The 19,237-nt window shown below is 42.6% G+C and overlaps 1 protein-coding gene across 13 annotated transcripts in view; it reads right to left on the bottom strand.

Annotated features, from left to right (window-relative positions):
- Positions 1–19,237, bottom strand: part of LOC105231469 (uncharacterized) — a 165,686-nt gene that overhangs the window by 82,658 nt on the left and 63,791 nt on the right. Inside the window, exon 1 of one of the 13 annotated variants that reach the window (XM_049458389.1) lies at positions 9,649–10,188. The exons of the other annotated variants lie outside the window; for them this stretch is intronic. Coding sequence (XP_049314346.1) covers positions 9,649–9,650 — 2 coding nt within the window. The 5' untranslated portion in view covers positions 9,651–10,188. Of the gene's footprint in view, positions 1–9,648; positions 10,189–19,237 lie in introns of those variants that run through there. 13 annotated transcript variants of the gene reach the window in all.

Below are 19,237 nucleotides of genomic sequence, written 5' to 3'. Positions count from 1 at the left end.
GACTTGGCAGGTAGGGCACTGTGCATATGTATGCCGTCGATATTTGTGTGTCTTTCTCAGTTGAGCGGTGAGCCTTGCTTACTCCGGCGGAGCGCAAGTATTTATGTGTCTGTGTTTGACTAATAATCAGTTTCTAAGGTTATTTAATATTTGATTGCGTCTTGCAAGCATGTCGTGTTTAACATTCACCGTTATGCCAATTAGCAGTCAACTTTTAAAATTCTTGCAGTTTGCAAAGGCAACACAAACAGCGAAACTTTTGATGTTCTACATTCGGAGAAGCCAAGTGAAATTATATATTGATGAGGTCTGAGCTTCTGCGAAAACTGTAAGGAACTTTAATATCGCTCGCATTACGGGGCGGACGCAAAGTGGCGAATCACTTAAGCAAGTCGGCAATCGATTAAGCTTCAGAAACGAGGCTTCGATTTTGACGAAATTATAGTTGAATTTACGCTCTCGCTCAGTTAGTATGCCGGTTTGAGTCTGATCCTCTCAACTATTCCACCAAACGACGTTTCACTTTAAATTGTGACGAAAATTTTTACTTTCATTTAAGCATGAATTTAATGCCATATTAAAGCTAACTTTGCGGTTGGTATTTGAGCGCGCAGAAGACTGTTTGTTCTTTGTGGAAAATCAAGTTTCTTTCGCACAAAAACTTCATCTTTATGCTGCATAATTGTCGAAAGCACAAAAACTATCGTTTACTCACCTGTCTATCACCAAACTTTTCGCATTTTTTCAAGCCAAACAACCAACAATCAAGGTTTTTGCCTCAATGCCTAAACGCCTCGTCCGAAGATAAGAAGAGCAAACTTCACTTCGATTGGCGCAAAAAACTAGGTGCACCTACCCGGAGTGACAACATTTTTTCGACAAAACAGAAAATCGAGCTCCCTTTGAGGCGTTCCGAGCGCCAGCTTACAAAGCGGTGCCGAAATGCGAAACTTATTAATATGCCATCGCCAAAGCACAAAAAGCGTGTTTAAATATTGTTGTAGCCAAGCGAAATGCAGCATCAAAGAAAAAATTAATTAAAATCACGATGCGCTTCCGCTTGCTCTCCACAAGCTTAGTAGTTGAGCCGTGAAATCGGTGCGTTCTAACGGCGAGCCAGGCGAGCAACGGTGCGACAAGTCGCATGGCGGGTGAGCTGGGGCCAGTGCTGCTCTATCCAGCCAACAAAGTGTCATTCACCATACCGAAATGTTTGATAAAAAAAAATTGCGATTTTCCTGCCAGCTTTGTGTGAAACTCAACACGTTCGCTGGCTGAAGCTTTGGCGCCTTTGTGTACTTGGGCGCCCACGTATGAGTATGCACGACTATGGGCTAGCCATCAATTCTATTCTTCCGCTTTCGCTCTTTGTATTCCTGTTATTTTGCTGAGAGCTTGAGAGCAGATTCCGATGTCGCTGTAGCTACTCATTTATATATGTTAATTGCTCATGTTCGCTGCTTCTTTGAAGCGAGATGCTTTAGCGTGTACGTTTCTTTACTCCTGATATGATCAAAATTCTTTTTCTACATAGTATTTCGCGCTGTATTGCTCCAGAATTGTCGGTAGAAAGCAAAAGGTATTAGAAAAATTACGTTTTCAGTCAAATCGAACAACTCGGAGCTAATTAATATAAGTATCCGTTGGTGACTCTCTGCTGGAGTACCTGAGAGAGACCAGCTTTTATCTACGCTCGAAACGTGAGCCTTACATTATGGGAGTCTATGAGTTGAAGAGTGTATACCTTCAACAAGTGATATACTTTGATTTTAGTCATAAGGCCGAGTAGCGATGGATGGCTGATCGAAGATCGCAATTGAACTTGTATATGTAGTCCTTAGGGAAGCCATAGAAAAGAAGAACTCTTCTGTTTGGACTTATAGATTAGCAAAAAAACGCTTATTTAGTAGCCAATACAAACTTGCATAGGCGTTTAATTTCAACTCCCGCCAGTTCGGTATAATGTCTGAAGGTATGCGCTCCCAAGTGTTTAACTCTTGACCTCCCAAACGCAGGACAGACAAGAAAGAAGCGATGAGTTATTTCCACCTCATATTCTTCGGTACAGCTTCTGCAAATGGCGTCTCATAAGATTCCCAACGTTGGAGTGTGGACGCCAACAGGACAGTGTCCTGTTAAAAATTCCACAACTAGGAAGAGGCTAGCCTTACTGAGGGCAAAGAGATCACTTGATCTTCTGCGATCAATCTTGGGTCAAAAGGCTTTTGCGAGAGTGCAAGTACCGATAGTGACTCATCGCTGGTCAAGCTTCCGTGAAGGAGCACTGACCCAGAGAGCACAGTAGCGGTTCTAGGGTGCCTTTCCTTGCTAATTTAATAAAAACATAGAAAATTTTTGCACAGCGCTTATTACTAAAGCCGACAGTTTGGAACTATTTTACCGAGCGCTGAAATTAATCCTTTCTAATTTAAGGTCATGAAGAGATTTAGGAACGGATATTTGAGCTTAATACTTTTGTCTGCAAATACCGTTTCTATTGAAATCCATGTAGCACAATTGTACAAAAAAATGTGGCCACGGTGGATTACCAATGACAGGGATATTCATATTTGCTGTGGAATCATGTAAATAACAAAGCCATTTGCAGCATACGTATTCGTAAATCCTACCAACATTGGACTTTAATATTTTGCTGCTTTGCTTTTCACCATTGCGAATTAGCAGGCATGTTTCATCGAGTGCGTTTGGTGCGTGACTACCGCTTTGTGCATTCTGCGTTCAAATTCCGACCTTGAAAGGCTACAAATGATACATCCAAAGCCCCGCCGAGTAATGCTGGAGAAACCTGGCCAAAGCTCTGAAGCACTCGCGCTCCGCCTTATACAATGCTCGAACATTAATACTAAGCTCATATATTATATAAGTACATATTTACTAGTGGAAGAGAGATGTGTGTGTGTGTGTGTGTGGAGCGGCGCCATGTGTTTTACAGTGACTATTTATTTTATGGATTTGATGAGTGAGCACGCGACCTGTTTGACATAGCATCAGTCGACTGGAGTTTGTCAAAGCTGCGAAGCAAATAAATAAATGTCAACAACCAGAACGAGAAAAATGCAGAAATAAACGCAGCCAACGATGCCAACGACGCCTGTGGGTGGCAGGTGCTCTCTGCCAATCTGCCAAAAAGGCAAAAAAAACGAACAGAACACGAATGCTCAAATAAATAAATTAAATACTCGGAGGAACAACAAAGTGATTGCTAAGCTAATGTTGCATAACGTGAACTAACATATGTCATGATGAATAGTAAGAGTGCCATCACGAAGTTTGCCTCTCCGTGTGTGGCATGTGGCATGTGGCAGAAGAAAGCGGATTAGGCAAAGGAAATATGCAAATAAAAAGCAACAACGATTTAAGAATTTTTTTGAAGTGTATAAAAACGAAAAAGATAATGCTACAATAGCAATAAATCTGGCGCAATGTGTTGTTGCTGACGATGCCGCTGACGCTATTGTTATTGTTTTTGCCATTGCTGCCACCCCTCGCTACTGCCATTGTTATTTATAGGTACCGCTTGGAGTAGGAAGAGTTGAGTTTTTGGTACGCAGACTTTCGATCATGTTGTTGTTTTTGTTGGTTTTTTTTTTTTTTGTGCGGTTGTGCGTTGCTTGAGCCTCGTGCTCTTAAATATTGTGTGTAGCGTGCACAGATCCGCTGGTGTCCCTTTCTGGTATGCCTGATAAATTTATTACTTTGCTACCGCGTGCCAAATGGCATAGGCCATTTGGGCCTTCATCCTTTGATCGCCGCTGCGAATCTAATGTATTAAAAATGACAAAGCCGCGTTTTTGTGGTTGGATAGCATTTTTGCAATATAAAAATATACCAAATTTTTAGCACATAATAAAATTCACAGTTATTAAATACATGTTGCTTTTCTTTAATCCAAATCTTCTCAAAAATGTTAATATTTCTAACATTTGATTTAAAAATTGTTGAGTGCTAGTCTGTAGAAAGAAAGCCAAAGTTCTCGAAACAGTTGTTAAAGTCAATTTCCGGAATAATCAATGTGCTCAACTGTGGACAACGTTTACCGTGGGTACCTGCTGACGGCAGCCTTACCCCACGGCGCTCAAAAGTACAGCGGATTAAATCAATGCGTTGATTAGCGTCCTGAAAATGCCTAGCACACTAACCACCTTGGTAGGCTCGAGGCCCACCTAAAGCCTCTGCCGTGCTTTGGGTTCGGCACCCGGTTGCCAATACAACTCTACATTCAACTGGCAAAGTCAGTTCTTGACGCATTTGGGTTTTAACCACAATTTCTACAATGCTCCCCGAGGGATCAGTCCGCATGAGCAGGTTGGAGCAGATCTCGTAGCCAAAGCTACTACCAGTTGAGCTTCCATACAGCTCTGGACTGGTGGCCAGGATCACTAGGGGTAGTCATAATACCAACAGCTACATCAGCCACGAATGCCAACGCAGAAAAGCTCTGGCCAACAAGTGCTACTTCGGATTGAGTAGGCAATTGAGAAGTAAAGTCTTCTCTCGACGAACACTGACCGAATTCTATAAGTCACTCATACTCCCAGTCCTGGTGTACGGAGCAGAGACACGGACGACGACAACATCTGATGAGTCGGCTTTATGAGTTTTTGAGAGAAAGGTTCTGTAGATGTTCTGTGTAGATGTATGATCCGCGAATTAAGAGGCAGCGGTTACGTCCGGTTGGTCGGAATGGACGACAACTCTCGAACTCAGAGAGTATTTGATGCAGTACCCGCTATAGGAAGCAGAGGAAGAGGAAGACTCCCACTCCGGTTGAAATACCAGGTGCAAAAACACTTGGCTGTACTGAATCTCTGTTTGTATTCCTTTTGAAACTTAGAAAATATAAAGCCTGTTAAAAATCCTATGAACTGCTTTAGCTCTCGACGAAAAGGGCCGGAGGAACATAAAATTATTGGGGGCACTGATGAAATAAAAAATAAGTATAGAGGGCTAGTTCCACATACAGAATTTGCGAGACTATAAATATACACAGAGATAATAGAGAATGCTGTGTGGCTATATTCTATTCCTTCATTATATCTACTCTCCATGCTTAGAAATAACGTTTCGAAATAGTGGATCATAATAAAAAGCCAAAATAAAATTCTAATTTCGAATTTTCGAACAGACCTGCGTATAAAATTGGAGACGGGTTGCTGTCGCAAATTATCAGTTTTGCAGATATTGTTTCTGCTCTATTCTAGTTTTGAAAGCCCAACAATTTTCAATGTATAATATATAATACGTATATACATCTACAGCATAAATGACTTAAACCCACAATTCTACATTAAATAGAAATATTGTGCCTCACTGTGATCGTAAATTTACTGACTTCGGGAACCCTGAGATTCTTATATCGATCTTGTGCTGTGGCAGCGGTGTCGGGGAGCAAATTATTTCTGAGCATAAAAGTTTTGCTTGCGCGCTTTGTGCTCGTCAAAAGTCATAATATAAATGATATGAAAATCACTTCAGTTTAAAAGTTATAAAAACGCGCTAAGAAGCGCCAACATATTCATTCAAGGGTTCATGACGTAAAATCTGCTTTTATGGGCATCTCTTTTATTGCAAATCTCTGCTCGCTGCTCATTAGGCGTTTAGTATTTCCAATATTGATGAAATAAATAAGCGAATGCGAGTTTATGCCGCAATGAATGCGGAAAGTTCATAAAAATTGTCATTACGCCGTTATTACGGTTTTTATGAAAGCGTGTTGCACATTGGTTTCTATATATGGGCACATGAGAGCGCATGTGAATATATATGTACATCGGAAAGCAAATAAATATGAGTGTGGAATGAATCTCAGCAGTTCATTTACTTAGCTGCTGGAGCTTGCTTCAATTTTTCATTTCAAAATATCAATTTAAAGAATCCAATCCTAAACGGTACAATTTTCCTTGGTGCGCTCTCTAAAATGCTGCGTCTGTGTCTCATACGTGATTCCGTTGCTCAGCAATAAAACATTAAGGTGTATTTAAAGCCGCGCCGAAGTCGGCAACGCCATCTTTCAAATGACAAAATATATAAGGACCTGTACTCAGCTAACGTTGCCAGACAATCAGAAGATTCTTGAATGTGTGTGTCCATTACTTTGATGACTCTACTTGACTTGAATGACAAAAAAATCGCTGCACAATGTGCCACGAACTCCAAATCATAGTTACAATGCGGAATTGTGCACCACTCCAGAGCAACCCATGCGAAATACACATGCACATACACAAATGACAACTCTTTCTGCCTTTTGAGCGAACGGCGGACGCAGTGCGAGCGTGTATCCACTTGCTTATGCGTAGCACGTGCGACATCAGCGCGCGAATTGCAGCACTAAAGGTGTTTTGGCTGGCAGCTTAGCAGCGATTCGCCATTGTGCTGGCGTAATTCACATCGCCCTAAATGCGATATAACCTCAATGTGCCAGCTCGCCGTTGTCGCTTTTTGACGCTTTTCGTCGCCATTGTGCGATGGATTTACGGATGCCGTCGGTACGAACGGCAATGTTCGTGTGTATTGTTATTTGGTGCACCGTTAGCTGCCATCATCACGGTTTTTTGTCTCCTGGTGGCTTTGGCCACCGACATAATGACATTATCGCTTGCATCTTTGATACAAAGTACAGGTGTGGAAATGTCAAACAAGTTGCCGTGCCCCGGTAAAGACATCAATGCGCGTACGACTGACGAGTGCTCGTCACACTCATCCCAATGACTTCAGTGTGGCGTCTGAGTATACGTTACCTCGAGATTCGGTTGTAGAACGTTCTTTTATATCCTTGCCTAATCGTTCACACTGCCTTCGGATGTGTCTAACTCATTTGGTGCACTGTATCCTACGTGCCACAGAAGCACCACAGTTTTTGATCTTGCGTACTTTTCGTGATTGCTGACGATTTTAACTGGTTAACATTCGCTATACAAAATCTTTATTAACCCTAAAAGCATTTTTAGAAGGAGCAGACTTTGCATTGCTCGACCATGAAGAATTTCGAATAGCAATTAGCCCTCTGGAGAATAACAAAGCGGCGGGGGCCGATGGATTGCTGGCCGAGCTATTCAAATACAACGACAAAGAACTGATAAAGAGCATGCTTCAGCTTCTTTGCAGAATATGGTCGGACGAAAGAAGGCCCGACGATTGGAATTTAATTGCGTTCTGCCCAATCCGTAAAAGGAAGACCCCACAATCGGCGCAAACTACCGTGGAATAAACCCAGCCTCCTCAATATCCCATATAAGGTTCTAAGGTTCGAACGTATTGTGTGAAAGATTAAAACCTACCGTCAACAAACTGATTGGACTTTATCAATGTGGCTTCAAGCCAAGAACATCAACACCTGACCAGATATTTTGCCATGCGCAAAGGTTTGAAAATACTCCTGAGGAGAGGATCGACATCGATCTACGAAGTCGTAGCTAATTTCGTCTATCTTGGAACCAGAATTAAAACAAACAACAGCGTCAGCTCCGAAATCCAACGCACTCGACGAACAAAGATCGAATTCCACAAGGCCCTCATCATCTCCGTCCTGCTATAGGGAGCAGAGGCATGGACGATGACAATAACTGATGAGTCGGCTTTATGAGTTTTCGAGAGAAAGGTTCCGCGGAAGATTTATGATCCTTTCCGCATTTACAACGGCGAATTTCGCAGTCGATGGAACAATGAGCTGTAAGAGATATACGAAGACATTGACATACTTCAACGAATTAACAGACAGAGGCTGCCCTAGCTGGTTAATGTCGTCCGTATGGATGAAAACATTCCAGCTCAGAGAGTATTCGATGCAGTACCCGCCGGGATAAGCAGATAAACGCGAAGACCTCTGCTCCGTTGGAAAGACCAGGTGGAGAAGGACCTGGCTTCACTTTGAATTTGCAATTGGCTCCAATCAAGCGAAAAGGAAGAACGACTGGCGCTGTTGTAAATTCGGCTATAACCGCGTAAGCGGTGTCTACGCCAATAAAGGAAAAGAAGAAGAAGTACCCAATTCTAGCTGCAATAGGCTGGATGGTGGTATCTTTAATTACAAATTTTATTAGTAACAAAATTACTTCTAGATTTTTAAGCAGGTCGTTAGTGAATGCGCGCAATTCTCAGGTGCTATTGACCTTGATTTTCCTTTGTCAAAGTCAATTTTCAAAAATAAAATAACTAATCTGCCTGAGGTAAGGTGGAACTTGGGAACTACAATTACTATGAGTAATTGTACAGATATGTATGCATGTATACACGTGAGATAGTGTTGATGAGTGGTGGCGACATTTCATCAAAACTCATCTAAGCAACTTGCAACACAACGGCTACAAACTACACTAATTCGCTTGATAACAACAACGTCATGGCAGAGCACTTTCAAACAAACCTACACATACATAAATGCTTGAACAAAACAGCAGATAAATCGTACCTAACAAATAGTCACAAAAAGCAAAAAAAAGCGGAAAAATACCTGCATTCGAAAATCAAATCAAAAGCGAAATAAAATGGATTTGTTAGATAGAGATCTCGTACCTGCCAAACGAAAAGCGCGAACACCTATTTTAAAGCTAATGAATCAGCGTTGTAGACAACGCGCGCTGCTAAGTTTTTGCACACACACATATACATATGGTTAATTAATCGTCGGCGGGGAAAAGCGGCTGATTCACGAAAGAGGTAAATGTGTGTGAATATGTATTTGTTGGCTGCCTGTGATCGCAGTTGCCACAGGTGGATGAATCAGCCGGTCATAGCTCATCGCTCGCTCGTCGCATTAGTTAAACATTGTCTAAATCCCAGCGTTAGTATGAGATGCTTTGTGTTTGTGCAGCTATTGTTGTTGAATTTTGTGGTAAATTTATTATAATTTGTTGTTGTGTTTATCTCATTCGGTGGCCACAGAAGTCCTCGAGCTAAACGCAGATCATTGCCAACAGGTGCATGCATCATTCAAACATGCTTGAGTGACTAAATGTTTGTGCGCGTGTATGTGTGTGTGCGCAAAATATTTATTATTTAATATTTTAGCTGAGCAGTGCACCTTGAATTCATTGGTTGGGGTGAGAGTGAGCGCAGCAATAATGGACTCTGTTGCTTTTTGTCGACCATAGGATAGAAATAGAGGTGAACACAGAACTGCGGGGGCGTAGAAATATTTGAACACTATCCTTAGCGGATTGAAAAATTGTCTAAATAGGTGAGGGTATGGCGATTATTTGAGCTTACAAGATAAACAAGTTCAAAAAAAATCTAGAAAAACCGCCATTTACTATTAAATTCCGAAAACAACAGAATCAAGATTCTTGGAATTCCTGAAGATCGCATTTTAATGTTCAATATATGCACTTGGTGGCTCAATCGCCTACCCGATATCCTATACCATATACTTCTAAACACATATACGTACATGAGTGTGTAGTAATTTATAGAAATTATATTTTGTTCCTTCAAATCTGGCCTTTTGTGCACTCTCTGTTTATAATGCAAATATGACGAGACAACCATAATTTTATTAATAATTTTTATTGCCAACAACATGTGTTAAAAGCACATATATGTATATACGTACATTCATGTGCATATGAGTATCTGAAGGTGTATATGTATGTATGTATGCACATAAATGTTTGCTGTTGGTGTACGTACATTTTCTAGTTGCTGGTATTTTCAAGGGCAGCAGCGAGCAGCGTTGAGTGTTTGCCGATGTAGTTGTTGCTGTCGTGGACTGATTACCGCGTCGCGTTTCTAAAATATAACTTTGCGGACTACCAGTAATTGTTCGTAAGATCGCGTTAAGTTTGTCGGGTTTTTTCACTGTTTTTTAAACCGTTAACTAGTGGGTCACTTGGCGTTTCGTGCTTTTGTTGTTGTTTTGAAATTTTCTAAACCCTTTTTTGGCGCTTGAAAATGTTCAAAACTTCACCGTTATTGACCGGGTGCTTCACTTATTTGTTGGTTGAACAATGAACCAAACTGAATGCCTCGCAGTTGATTATCTCGTTTGCTGGTTATCTTTTGTTGATTTGTAGATTCGCTTGTTTGGCTTTGCTTTCAGCGCACTGATTGTCAACGACAAACGTTTTCCACTCCGAAACACTAAAAAGACTAAAAAATCTGTCGCCGCGTTGACAATGCAAAGGCCGCAAAATTTCAAACGCAACGTGCGGCTTCAATACCGACGTACTTAACTACAAGCAGCCAGGTGTACGTATGTCGGGCAGCCGAGGCGCTGCAGCGCCAGTGGTGGTGCAGCGCAGCGTGGCGCTGGTGTGTCGCTGCTGCTGTGTCTGCTATGGCTGCTGCCGTTGGTGGCGTTGGCGCTCGTTGTTGTTGTTGGACATTTCGCTGTTTTCGCATTTTATAGCGTCGACAGCGCCGTCTCATAGCTACAATTAAAGCTTTCGAGCAAATAATCTACACACATACGCACACCTATTTGTGCTTTAAATGTACGTACTTACTCAAATGTGTTTCAGCAGATATCTGCGAAACTATGTGGCTGCATTTTATCTACTCAACGATTTGAAGGTGAGCTAATACACGAATAATAAAAGTTAAGGTGCGAGTTTGAAAATTTGTATGCGGGGCACTGGAAATTAGTCGATGACTTTCGTTAAGAATGCTTTGGGAAATTACTATTCGACAATTCGGATACGCTTGTTTATAAGAAGAGAAGAGCAACCTGGATGACCCTGGGTAAAATGGCTTTGAGTGCCTTTATAACTGCCACAATTGGTGTCAGTTGCTTATTCTGAAAGTAAGTAATTGAAAGGCATGTGATTTCTTATGGTTTCTGCACCGCCCATTAGCAAAACCTACAAAAGTTCAATTTTTTATCTTTTGATTTCTTGGAACAAGTTTTCTTCGGATCTCCTGGAAGAAGTAAAAAGTTATGTTGATCTTTGGTTCTTCGCCAACTTTAAGATGACAGTTGTTTAAGTTGAAAAAATCCATCTCTTCGCCCCAGACCGCCCAAAATGTGTCAATATATAAAGAAATATTAAAAAAAGTTCAAAATTGTTAAATTTTTTCAAACATCGACAGCTTCTCCAAAACCAGTAAGGGTTCCACCAACCGAGTTGTGTTTAGAAGTACGACCAAAAACTAAAAGCGGAGCTAACACCTGCCGCTTGAGGTTTAGTGAAGCCTCCCGCTTGTTGAGACCGAAGTTGACGACTTTTAAGTTTCTTCATGCCAGAAACCACAGTAGTCACCAGGTTTCCAAAAGCGGCAAGATATTGAACCCTCTCACACTCCATCTTCTTTCTCACGCAGCCTTTCCATTCTCGCAGTGTACAATATTTATGTTTACAGAGACATAGTACATACATACATACATACTGTACATACATTCAATGTGTCTTGCTTGCTTTGATTACGCCTCGCGCCCCACAGGTGGAATACACAATTCTTAAATATCTCACGACAGCTCATTTGGAAAATAAGTGCGCAAAAATTCATAATTTTCTTCTCTCTTTCACCATTTTTTCGCTAAATTAATTCGTGGAATTCGTTTTATACGCAGAGCAACATGTTGCTAGAAGAAGAGCAACAATTAGCCAACATGCTTTTGAGACCTTCGCTGCATACACTTATACATACATGAAGCATCAGTATGTACATTTGTATGTAAATACCGTTTGTCAAAGCAACAATGCAAGAACAAGTAAACAAAGAAACATTTTTTTTTGAATTTCTTATTTCATCAAACACATACAAGTACATACATATGTATATAAATTCATAGGTATTTATGTACACACAGTGCTCGTGTGGCTCATACTTTCATCGCCTCACTACAATTGGGCAGCACTTGCATAACTATTTAGGTGGTAGATACGTACAAGTGTACGAGCATAGCGCTGCTCTGCGCCGTTTCGCTGGCTGACCACTGGCTAGTCGCTTGTTGCTTGCAACATGCTGTTGGCGGGTAATGAGCGTGCGCATGTGTCTGTTGCAATTAAATAGCTGTTAATACTGGGATAATTCTTGTTATCTGAACTGTTATTTTTATTGCCACCACTGCTGCGGCAAATAGTGCCACATCTTCTCGCCGCTTTTGTATATTTTTCATGGCCACTTCAGTTCGCTGGCGCTGCTGTTTGGGGATTCAGTGTTTATTTGTCTAACTATTTGATATGCTCCATTTTGGGCAAGTTGACTCTGCCATTTTCGAATCATTTTCGAACTCAACGCAACACTTGCTATGAGCATGCATTATATTATTTTGTTGTCATATTCGGCGTTGAGTATTATGGCAACATTACGAAGTGTCATTGTCAATATTATTGTAGCTTAAACTGCACTTAAATAGGTAAACTGATGGAAGCGTTGATATATTGTAATTTAGCGAGCGAGTTTTGAAAGCCAAAGCCTTTCCAATTTTTAGTTTAGCGTCAATTTTATATAATTTTTTGATATAAAACCAAAATTTCCATAAAATCTTACAACAATATATGCATTCCTCATTCAGTGGCTGATTGACAGCTCTTGGTATTGATTTTTGATATTCAACACCATTTTGCGAGCAATCGAAATGGCAGCTAAAATATTTGCGGTCTTTTGGTTTTGCCGTGAAAATTGTGCACTTTGTTGTTGATTTTCAACAACAACACTTAATAAATTGCTTTAAAGACGTAAAGTTGAGCAAATTAGTCTTTTGAATGCTTACACATTTTTAATAACGCCACTGCCACTGACTATCTATTCAAAACGAAATTCCTCAAAGCGGTACTAAAGCAATGCAAAGCAGACCGCGTCGCTGCGGCTGCCGACGAAGTGGTTTAGTTGTTTTTGTTGGGCTATGACATTTTCTCATAGAAAAATTCCAAGGGAAAAGGTAAAATAGTGGAAAAATTCTTGCAGAAAACGCTGACAAAGGCGCTTCACCACTGTGGAGCTATTGTGTGCAGCCCTTGTAGCTGTAAGGACCGACGATGCAACAGATGAATATTGAATGAGGCGGGTAATGCGCTCTGAGCGCCCTGCAGGCTTGATATACTATGTTGATTTGCACCCAACGCACCATGTCATTTTCTGTGTGCTGGTGAACGACTGACAAATTCGGGCGACATTATTTTATATCAGAAATTCACTAGAAGGGTTACCATAGCCTGTCAAGCAAATATTTTCGTTCCATTGCTGAAATGGATTCATGCAAATGTTTTCGTTAATGAGTAGGACAAGTTAAGTGGTACCATGCCGGTGGCAAGGCAGAACATTTAAATTCTAATCCGTGGAACCACTGAAATCGTAAGTTAGTTTAGCTAAGTTGTCGTCGACGCCATCTTACGGGATCAAGAAACGTGCTGTTTCGACGGGGTCGGACCATAGGGATAGGAGTGTCAGATGAGCGGAGACTCATTACACGCAGGACATATATTGAATATGTCGGAGACTATTCTGAATAAGTTGGGTTAACCCTCTACAGTATCCAGAACGAAGCTGGGTAAGGGTCACTCTCGTTTCTCGCGGCAACCTGAGCTCTTCGTCTGCGATGGATGGTGCTTTGACTCCAAGTACGCCATTCATGGAGAGGGAGTCGGTGAAGGTGTTGATGACTCCACTGTGAATGACGGTCAGTGGCTCGACTCGAATCGATTTCGATCGAAAAGACTGCAGGAAATGTCTCTTTTTTGCACTTGTCCCGCATTGGCAAGACTACGCTGTAGACATCTGAGGTACACTGAAAGAGGTATCGATAGTGAGGTCGGAGAGTCCTGTAAAATTCGCGTCAAGTACAGGATGACTACCCCTCTTGGACCTAGCAACTGAACTCCATCTGGTATCGCAAAGGACCAACTGGAAATGGTCTATGAGTGGCTTATTAACCTAACCTAACCTACTCGTCTTCAGCTAGTCTGCGGTCTGTGGGGATCCGTTTGCAGCTCTGACTTTAGTCGTTGGGTACAAAAGAGCTCAATGCATTTTTTTTTATTTGTTGGTGTTGTTGATGTAGACGGTCGCTCTGCGGCTCACAGCATTATGGTACTTGAGGCGCGCATTGCCTGTTGGTTACTGCTACAGCTGCTTAAGCCTGACAATGGCTAAAAATACCGCAAAAGATATTTCTTGAGAGCAGTGTCGTCCGAACTTGCCTCGCCGAACTTTATTATGGCCACTTTTTTAAGTGGTGCATGCGTTTCGTCCCCAACACTGCTGTGACATTATTATTATTGTTGTACTTGGTGTTGTTAATGTAGCTATTGTCGTAATTCTTACCGCTTTGTGGCTTTTAGTCGAACACACCGCACACATACCTGTACGTCGGGAATAAGATATGTATGCTCACTCGCCCATTCGAGGTGCTCCCCATGTTGCAAGAGGCGCTGACGTTGTCGTATAATCGTGTGTCACATTCGCAAGCCTCCGTCAAGCGTTACGAGTAGCGTGTGTGCAGCACATTCACCAGCTGCAGCCAGCACCTGTTCTTTTTTGCCACATTCTTAATTTCAGCTCCCGTTTTTCCCTGGCTTTTCGCTGTATTACGGCAATAAAAAGTGGACTTGGACACAGCGAAAAAGTGAAACATCACAAAATAAAAGCAGCGCACTGTGAAAAGCCACCAGTAGAGGCAGGCGGACGGTTCGGAAATGTTGGCCAATGCATTGCGGCCTTCCACGGCAGTGCAATAAAGCGGTGTCTGCGTATGTATTTGTGGATGGCTTTGCAGCAACAACAGCAAATGCGTGAAAATCCGAAACCCGTCATGGCTAGGAAAGTAATGCAGCCGGGCTCATAACATAATTTATAACCAGGTCACTGGGTAGAAAATTGTAAAGTTGCGGTGGAACGTGCAACACACTGATTACATGCTGCCACGCGCTCACTGCAGGTGCCAGGGAGCGCTACATGTGTGACTAACGGTGTGTTGCTGGCGACATGCACATAGCCATGCATTTGTGCTGGCGTTTGTATGTGTGCGCGGCACCGTTGGTCTGCCGGTCATGTAAGCAAACACTGCGGGTACGCCGTCATTGTTGGATGTGTTGCTCAATCGTATTGTGAGGAAATGGTGTTGTGTCGTCGTTATCTTTAACTTCTCGAGCACGTTTTTCTAAACTTACAACTATTATGGATCATAAGGGAAGCAAAACGACAAAATATTACCAATTTATTGCTTATGTGTACAAAGTCATGGAAGTTGTTGATCTAACCCAGCACCTGTGTATGTTTATGGTTATTGATAATAATTGCAATGGACATTTGCGTACACGTAGCTATCTCGCTGAGTTCGGCCTATACCGATTTTAGACGAATACAGGACTGGTCCTTGGACCAACTTCTCCAGCGACGGACTTCTTTACCTTGTTGAGTTGGGCCTATTCCAATTACAAACCAATACAGGACTGGTCCTTGGACCAACTTCTTCAGCGACGGACTTCTAAAACTCGTTGAGTTGAGCCTATTTCAATTACAAACCAATACAGGACTGGTCCTTAGACCAACTTCTCCAGCGACAGACTTTTCTACCTTGTTGAGTTGGGTCTATTTCAATTACAAACCAATACAGGACTGGTCCTTAGACCAACTTCTCCAGTGACGGACTTCTCTACCTTGTTGAGTTGGGCCTATTTCAATTACAAACCAATGCAGGACTGGTCCTTGGACCAACTTCTCCAGCGACGGAATAACAGAGCAGAACAAAATTTTTTCCCGATGTTAAGGTCAGAAACATCAACAAGTTTGAGACTGAAATTTATAGTTTTTCAAGTTTCTTTGAGAGCGTACCTACTTGGTATACTCGCATACGCGATTTAATCCTTGCAAATATAATTGAATGGATTATGTGAAACCGGAGAAAACACTTGAAACACCTTCAAATAAACGAGCATATATTGCAAGCGCTTAAGAGTAATTCGAACGCCCCGAACATAGTTGAAAGAGAAACTTTAAACCTCTTGAAAAACATGTCGAAAGCACTGCGTGCCTTATACGAGTACAAATACATATATGCCCAACTCATCTGCACCCAGCCTTGTTGTGGGCCATTGGGGAGTGATGCTTCCAGAGTGAGTGTACAACTTAATTTACATGAACACGCTACAGCGCGCAAACACAAACAAATAAGTGAAAAGTGGAAAAATAGCGCTCCACATTGCGGCGCTGGGCTCGGCTCGCTGCTGGCGCGACTGTCATTCTCGTTAGTGTTGCTCGCAGAGTATCATGTTGCGGCTGTGGCAAGTACACGCGTTAAAGAAACTTTTATGCGGACGCGAAAATTGCAGCATTCTTCGTTTGCCAACAAAAAAAGAAGAAAAGCGCAAAGCAAATAAAATGAAAACAGAAATGAAATTTACGAAGAAAACGGCGATTCACTTATGGACACCAATGTTTGAGTGTGTTTAAATGTATAGCGATTGTATTGCTGATATTAGCAACATACAGCAAAGGCCGTGTGTGTGCGGCAACGGTCGCAACAACAGTAACAACAGCGGTAAGAGGGGGAACGTATGCGATTGCAGCTGGACCAACTTTTGTAAATAAAAAAATAATTACATGCGCTCAGTGTGCCAACAACAACGTGTGGCACAGGGAGGTGCCTCCAAACATACAGGGTTTGTCCGTAAAGTAAAAGGACTGATTTTCCTCCGCTACGACTGTACTTCGGAGTTTGCGTGCACCGACTGGATTCGAAAGAAGGTGTTCCTAGCTATCGAACGAGCGGATGGAGAGTTGTCTCCGAGCACCTGGGGAGTCAGGACAAACATTTTCGCGCGACGTGTTTCTGTGAGTGGTGCAAGCCGAAAATGCAGCGTTCGTTAGAGCAGAGGTACGCGATTAAATTCTGTGTGAAACTCGGTAAATCTTCGACAGAGACGTTTGATATGATCAAGCAGGCTTTTGCTTTAGCAAAAAGTGTTCCGGTGACACCAGGCCTTTTAGGAGGGCCGGAAAGGGTCGCTGATGAAGGTCGTGTTGGGAGACCTGCGACTTCGACAAACACCTACCATGTGACACCTTGTTGTCTGTTTTGACATTAAAGGCATCATCCACTATGAATTTGTTCATCCTGGACAAACCGTCAACGTTTTATGTGGAAGTCGTCAGGAGACTCAAACGAAGGGTCAATCGGGTCCGACAAGATATCGCAGCCGATTGAAAATTGCACCACGACAATGCCCCGACTCACACCGCCTTTCTTGTGAACGGCTACCTAACCGAGGCTGGCATCCGCCGCCCTACAGCCCAGATTTGGCATGGACTTTTATTGTTTCCTTGCCGATGAAAGGCACGCATTTGGAGACGACAGAGGGGATCCAAGCAGCATGCACCTTGGTTCTCAAGGCTATTCCGGAGAATGCCTTCAGTGACACCTTCAATGCTTGGAAATCGCGCTGGCAGCGCTGGATCGACGCAGGCCGAGCCTATTTTGAAAGTTTTTACAAAATTAACGATTGGTTCAATACATTTTTTTATATCGACTCAGTCCTATTACTTTCCGGACAAACCCTGTAGCAAATGACTTGCCGCTTGCATTTCTTTGCTTGCTACGTGGCTCGTATTACAGCACAAGCACACAGCGTCTTCGTTGCACTCAGTGTGTTTGTTTGCTACGGCCTGCAACTTGCAGCGCTTAGGACAGTGGCGGCAGCTGCTAGAAGTCAGCGAGTATGGGAAATCAAAAGCCAAACTCACTAGCACCCAGTAAAACAGCAGTTGAAGAAAGCAGCGCCAGAAAAACATTTACCGGCCTCGACGCTTAAAGATTCTTCTCATGCGCTCAGCGCGTGTGACAGTTAGTTAGCGCCAGAGTGGTTCGCCGGTGACCTGCTTGTCGCGGTTCAACTCAATTTGTGTGCGCACTTGGCAACAGCGAATTTTCCTGTCATTTGGCAAATATTTGCAAAACGTGTTTGCTGCGAAAATGGACGCAATGAATTCTATTTGATGACTAGGACATCGTCATTACATAAAACACGCGAAACACGTCCCTCAATGCTTGCCTCCGTTAGATGGTGACATGGAGGGGGTACTGCTAGATGTGGCGCTAGTCCTGGACATAGTCGTTTGTATGCGGATTTATGAATTGCGTTCGAGTGTTGCCAATGTGAATTTTGAAATAGTATTAATTGTTTTCTTCTTCCAATTTACTTTTTCATGTATACAACGGCCCTTCCATTTAACTGCGTGCCAAGCCACCGAAATATTGTCGTAATGAACAACAGTTAAAGAGTATTTAGGAACATGCAATCCGTGACTTACCGCTTTGCAGGTTGAAAGAGGGCTCTAAAGCCGCATTGAGTCACCAATCAACCAGAGATGCGTATAGTAAGAAGAGGACAAAGCGAAAAAAAAATTATTTACGTAGTTGAAGCCTTCTCTAATCACTCGTGCTTCAGCGCTCATCACTCTCAAAAAAAAACGGGGAAAAAGTGCTGTGAAAAGGTCATGCATGACACAATTCTGCGGCACCACACGAAAGAGATTTCAAAGCGAGTTTCTCATATTTCTTACTTCCTTTGTGGCTATTCCACTTACTTTATGGAAACTGTTCGGTTTTTAAGTCGAGTTCGGTGCTTCACGCCGACGCAGCGCCAACGTCTAGTGCGCTGAGTGTATTAAACGATAATGGGCGCCTTTGGCATTGCGTGGTAGCCGAATCGTTGATCCAAAAAATGGAAGCCAGACGAAAAGAAACGCTGTGACAAAGTGTGAATGGCCGGTAGTTTAGTAGCTTGGTCGGTCATTGCGTGGTTAACTTCACTTCACAGTGCAATCTGGCGCGGCTGTTCGTGCCACACGCGTTGCGCCGGCTACACACCGCCAGCGTCGCTGACATTCTTGTGCGGATAACACAAAGTGCACTCATAAATTGTTGTCCCTTCTGGTGGATTTCCAGCGTGAGGAAGTGTTGGGATTTTCCGCGATGAGCGCTCTAACTATGCTGATAGCTTAACTGCTGCTTTTAGTACAACTTTTCTTGTTGGTCGTGCCGCTGGCGCCAGATACCCTGCTGCCGTCCCCAGTTGGAGGAACCACCATGTAAATGTATGTGTGTGTTGAAGTGTTGTAGTTGCGTTGCTAGCATTTTCTCATTCGTGTGACTTTCGTGCGGTGACGAAAAAATATATCACCTTTTGGAACGCACTTTGTTGCAAGTAGCCAAGCGCATGTTGCCGATCACAAAAGCAACGTGAGTGTCAATGTGACGGTGTGTGTTCATAATAGCTATTTCTCCTTATTTTTCACTGTGCCACTGCAACTTGCTGCTGACGTCCTTGCCGTCTCCCCG

The sequence above is a fragment of the Bactrocera dorsalis genome, chromosome 5 (genome assembly GCF_023373825.1).
Source record: "Bactrocera dorsalis isolate Fly_Bdor chromosome 5, ASM2337382v1, whole genome shotgun sequence".
NCBI classification, from domain to species: Eukaryota; Metazoa; Arthropoda; class Insecta; order Diptera; family Tephritidae; genus Bactrocera; species Bactrocera dorsalis.
The sequence above is the reverse complement of the archived record's forward strand: the minus strand, read 5'-3'. Positions and strand labels throughout refer to the sequence as shown.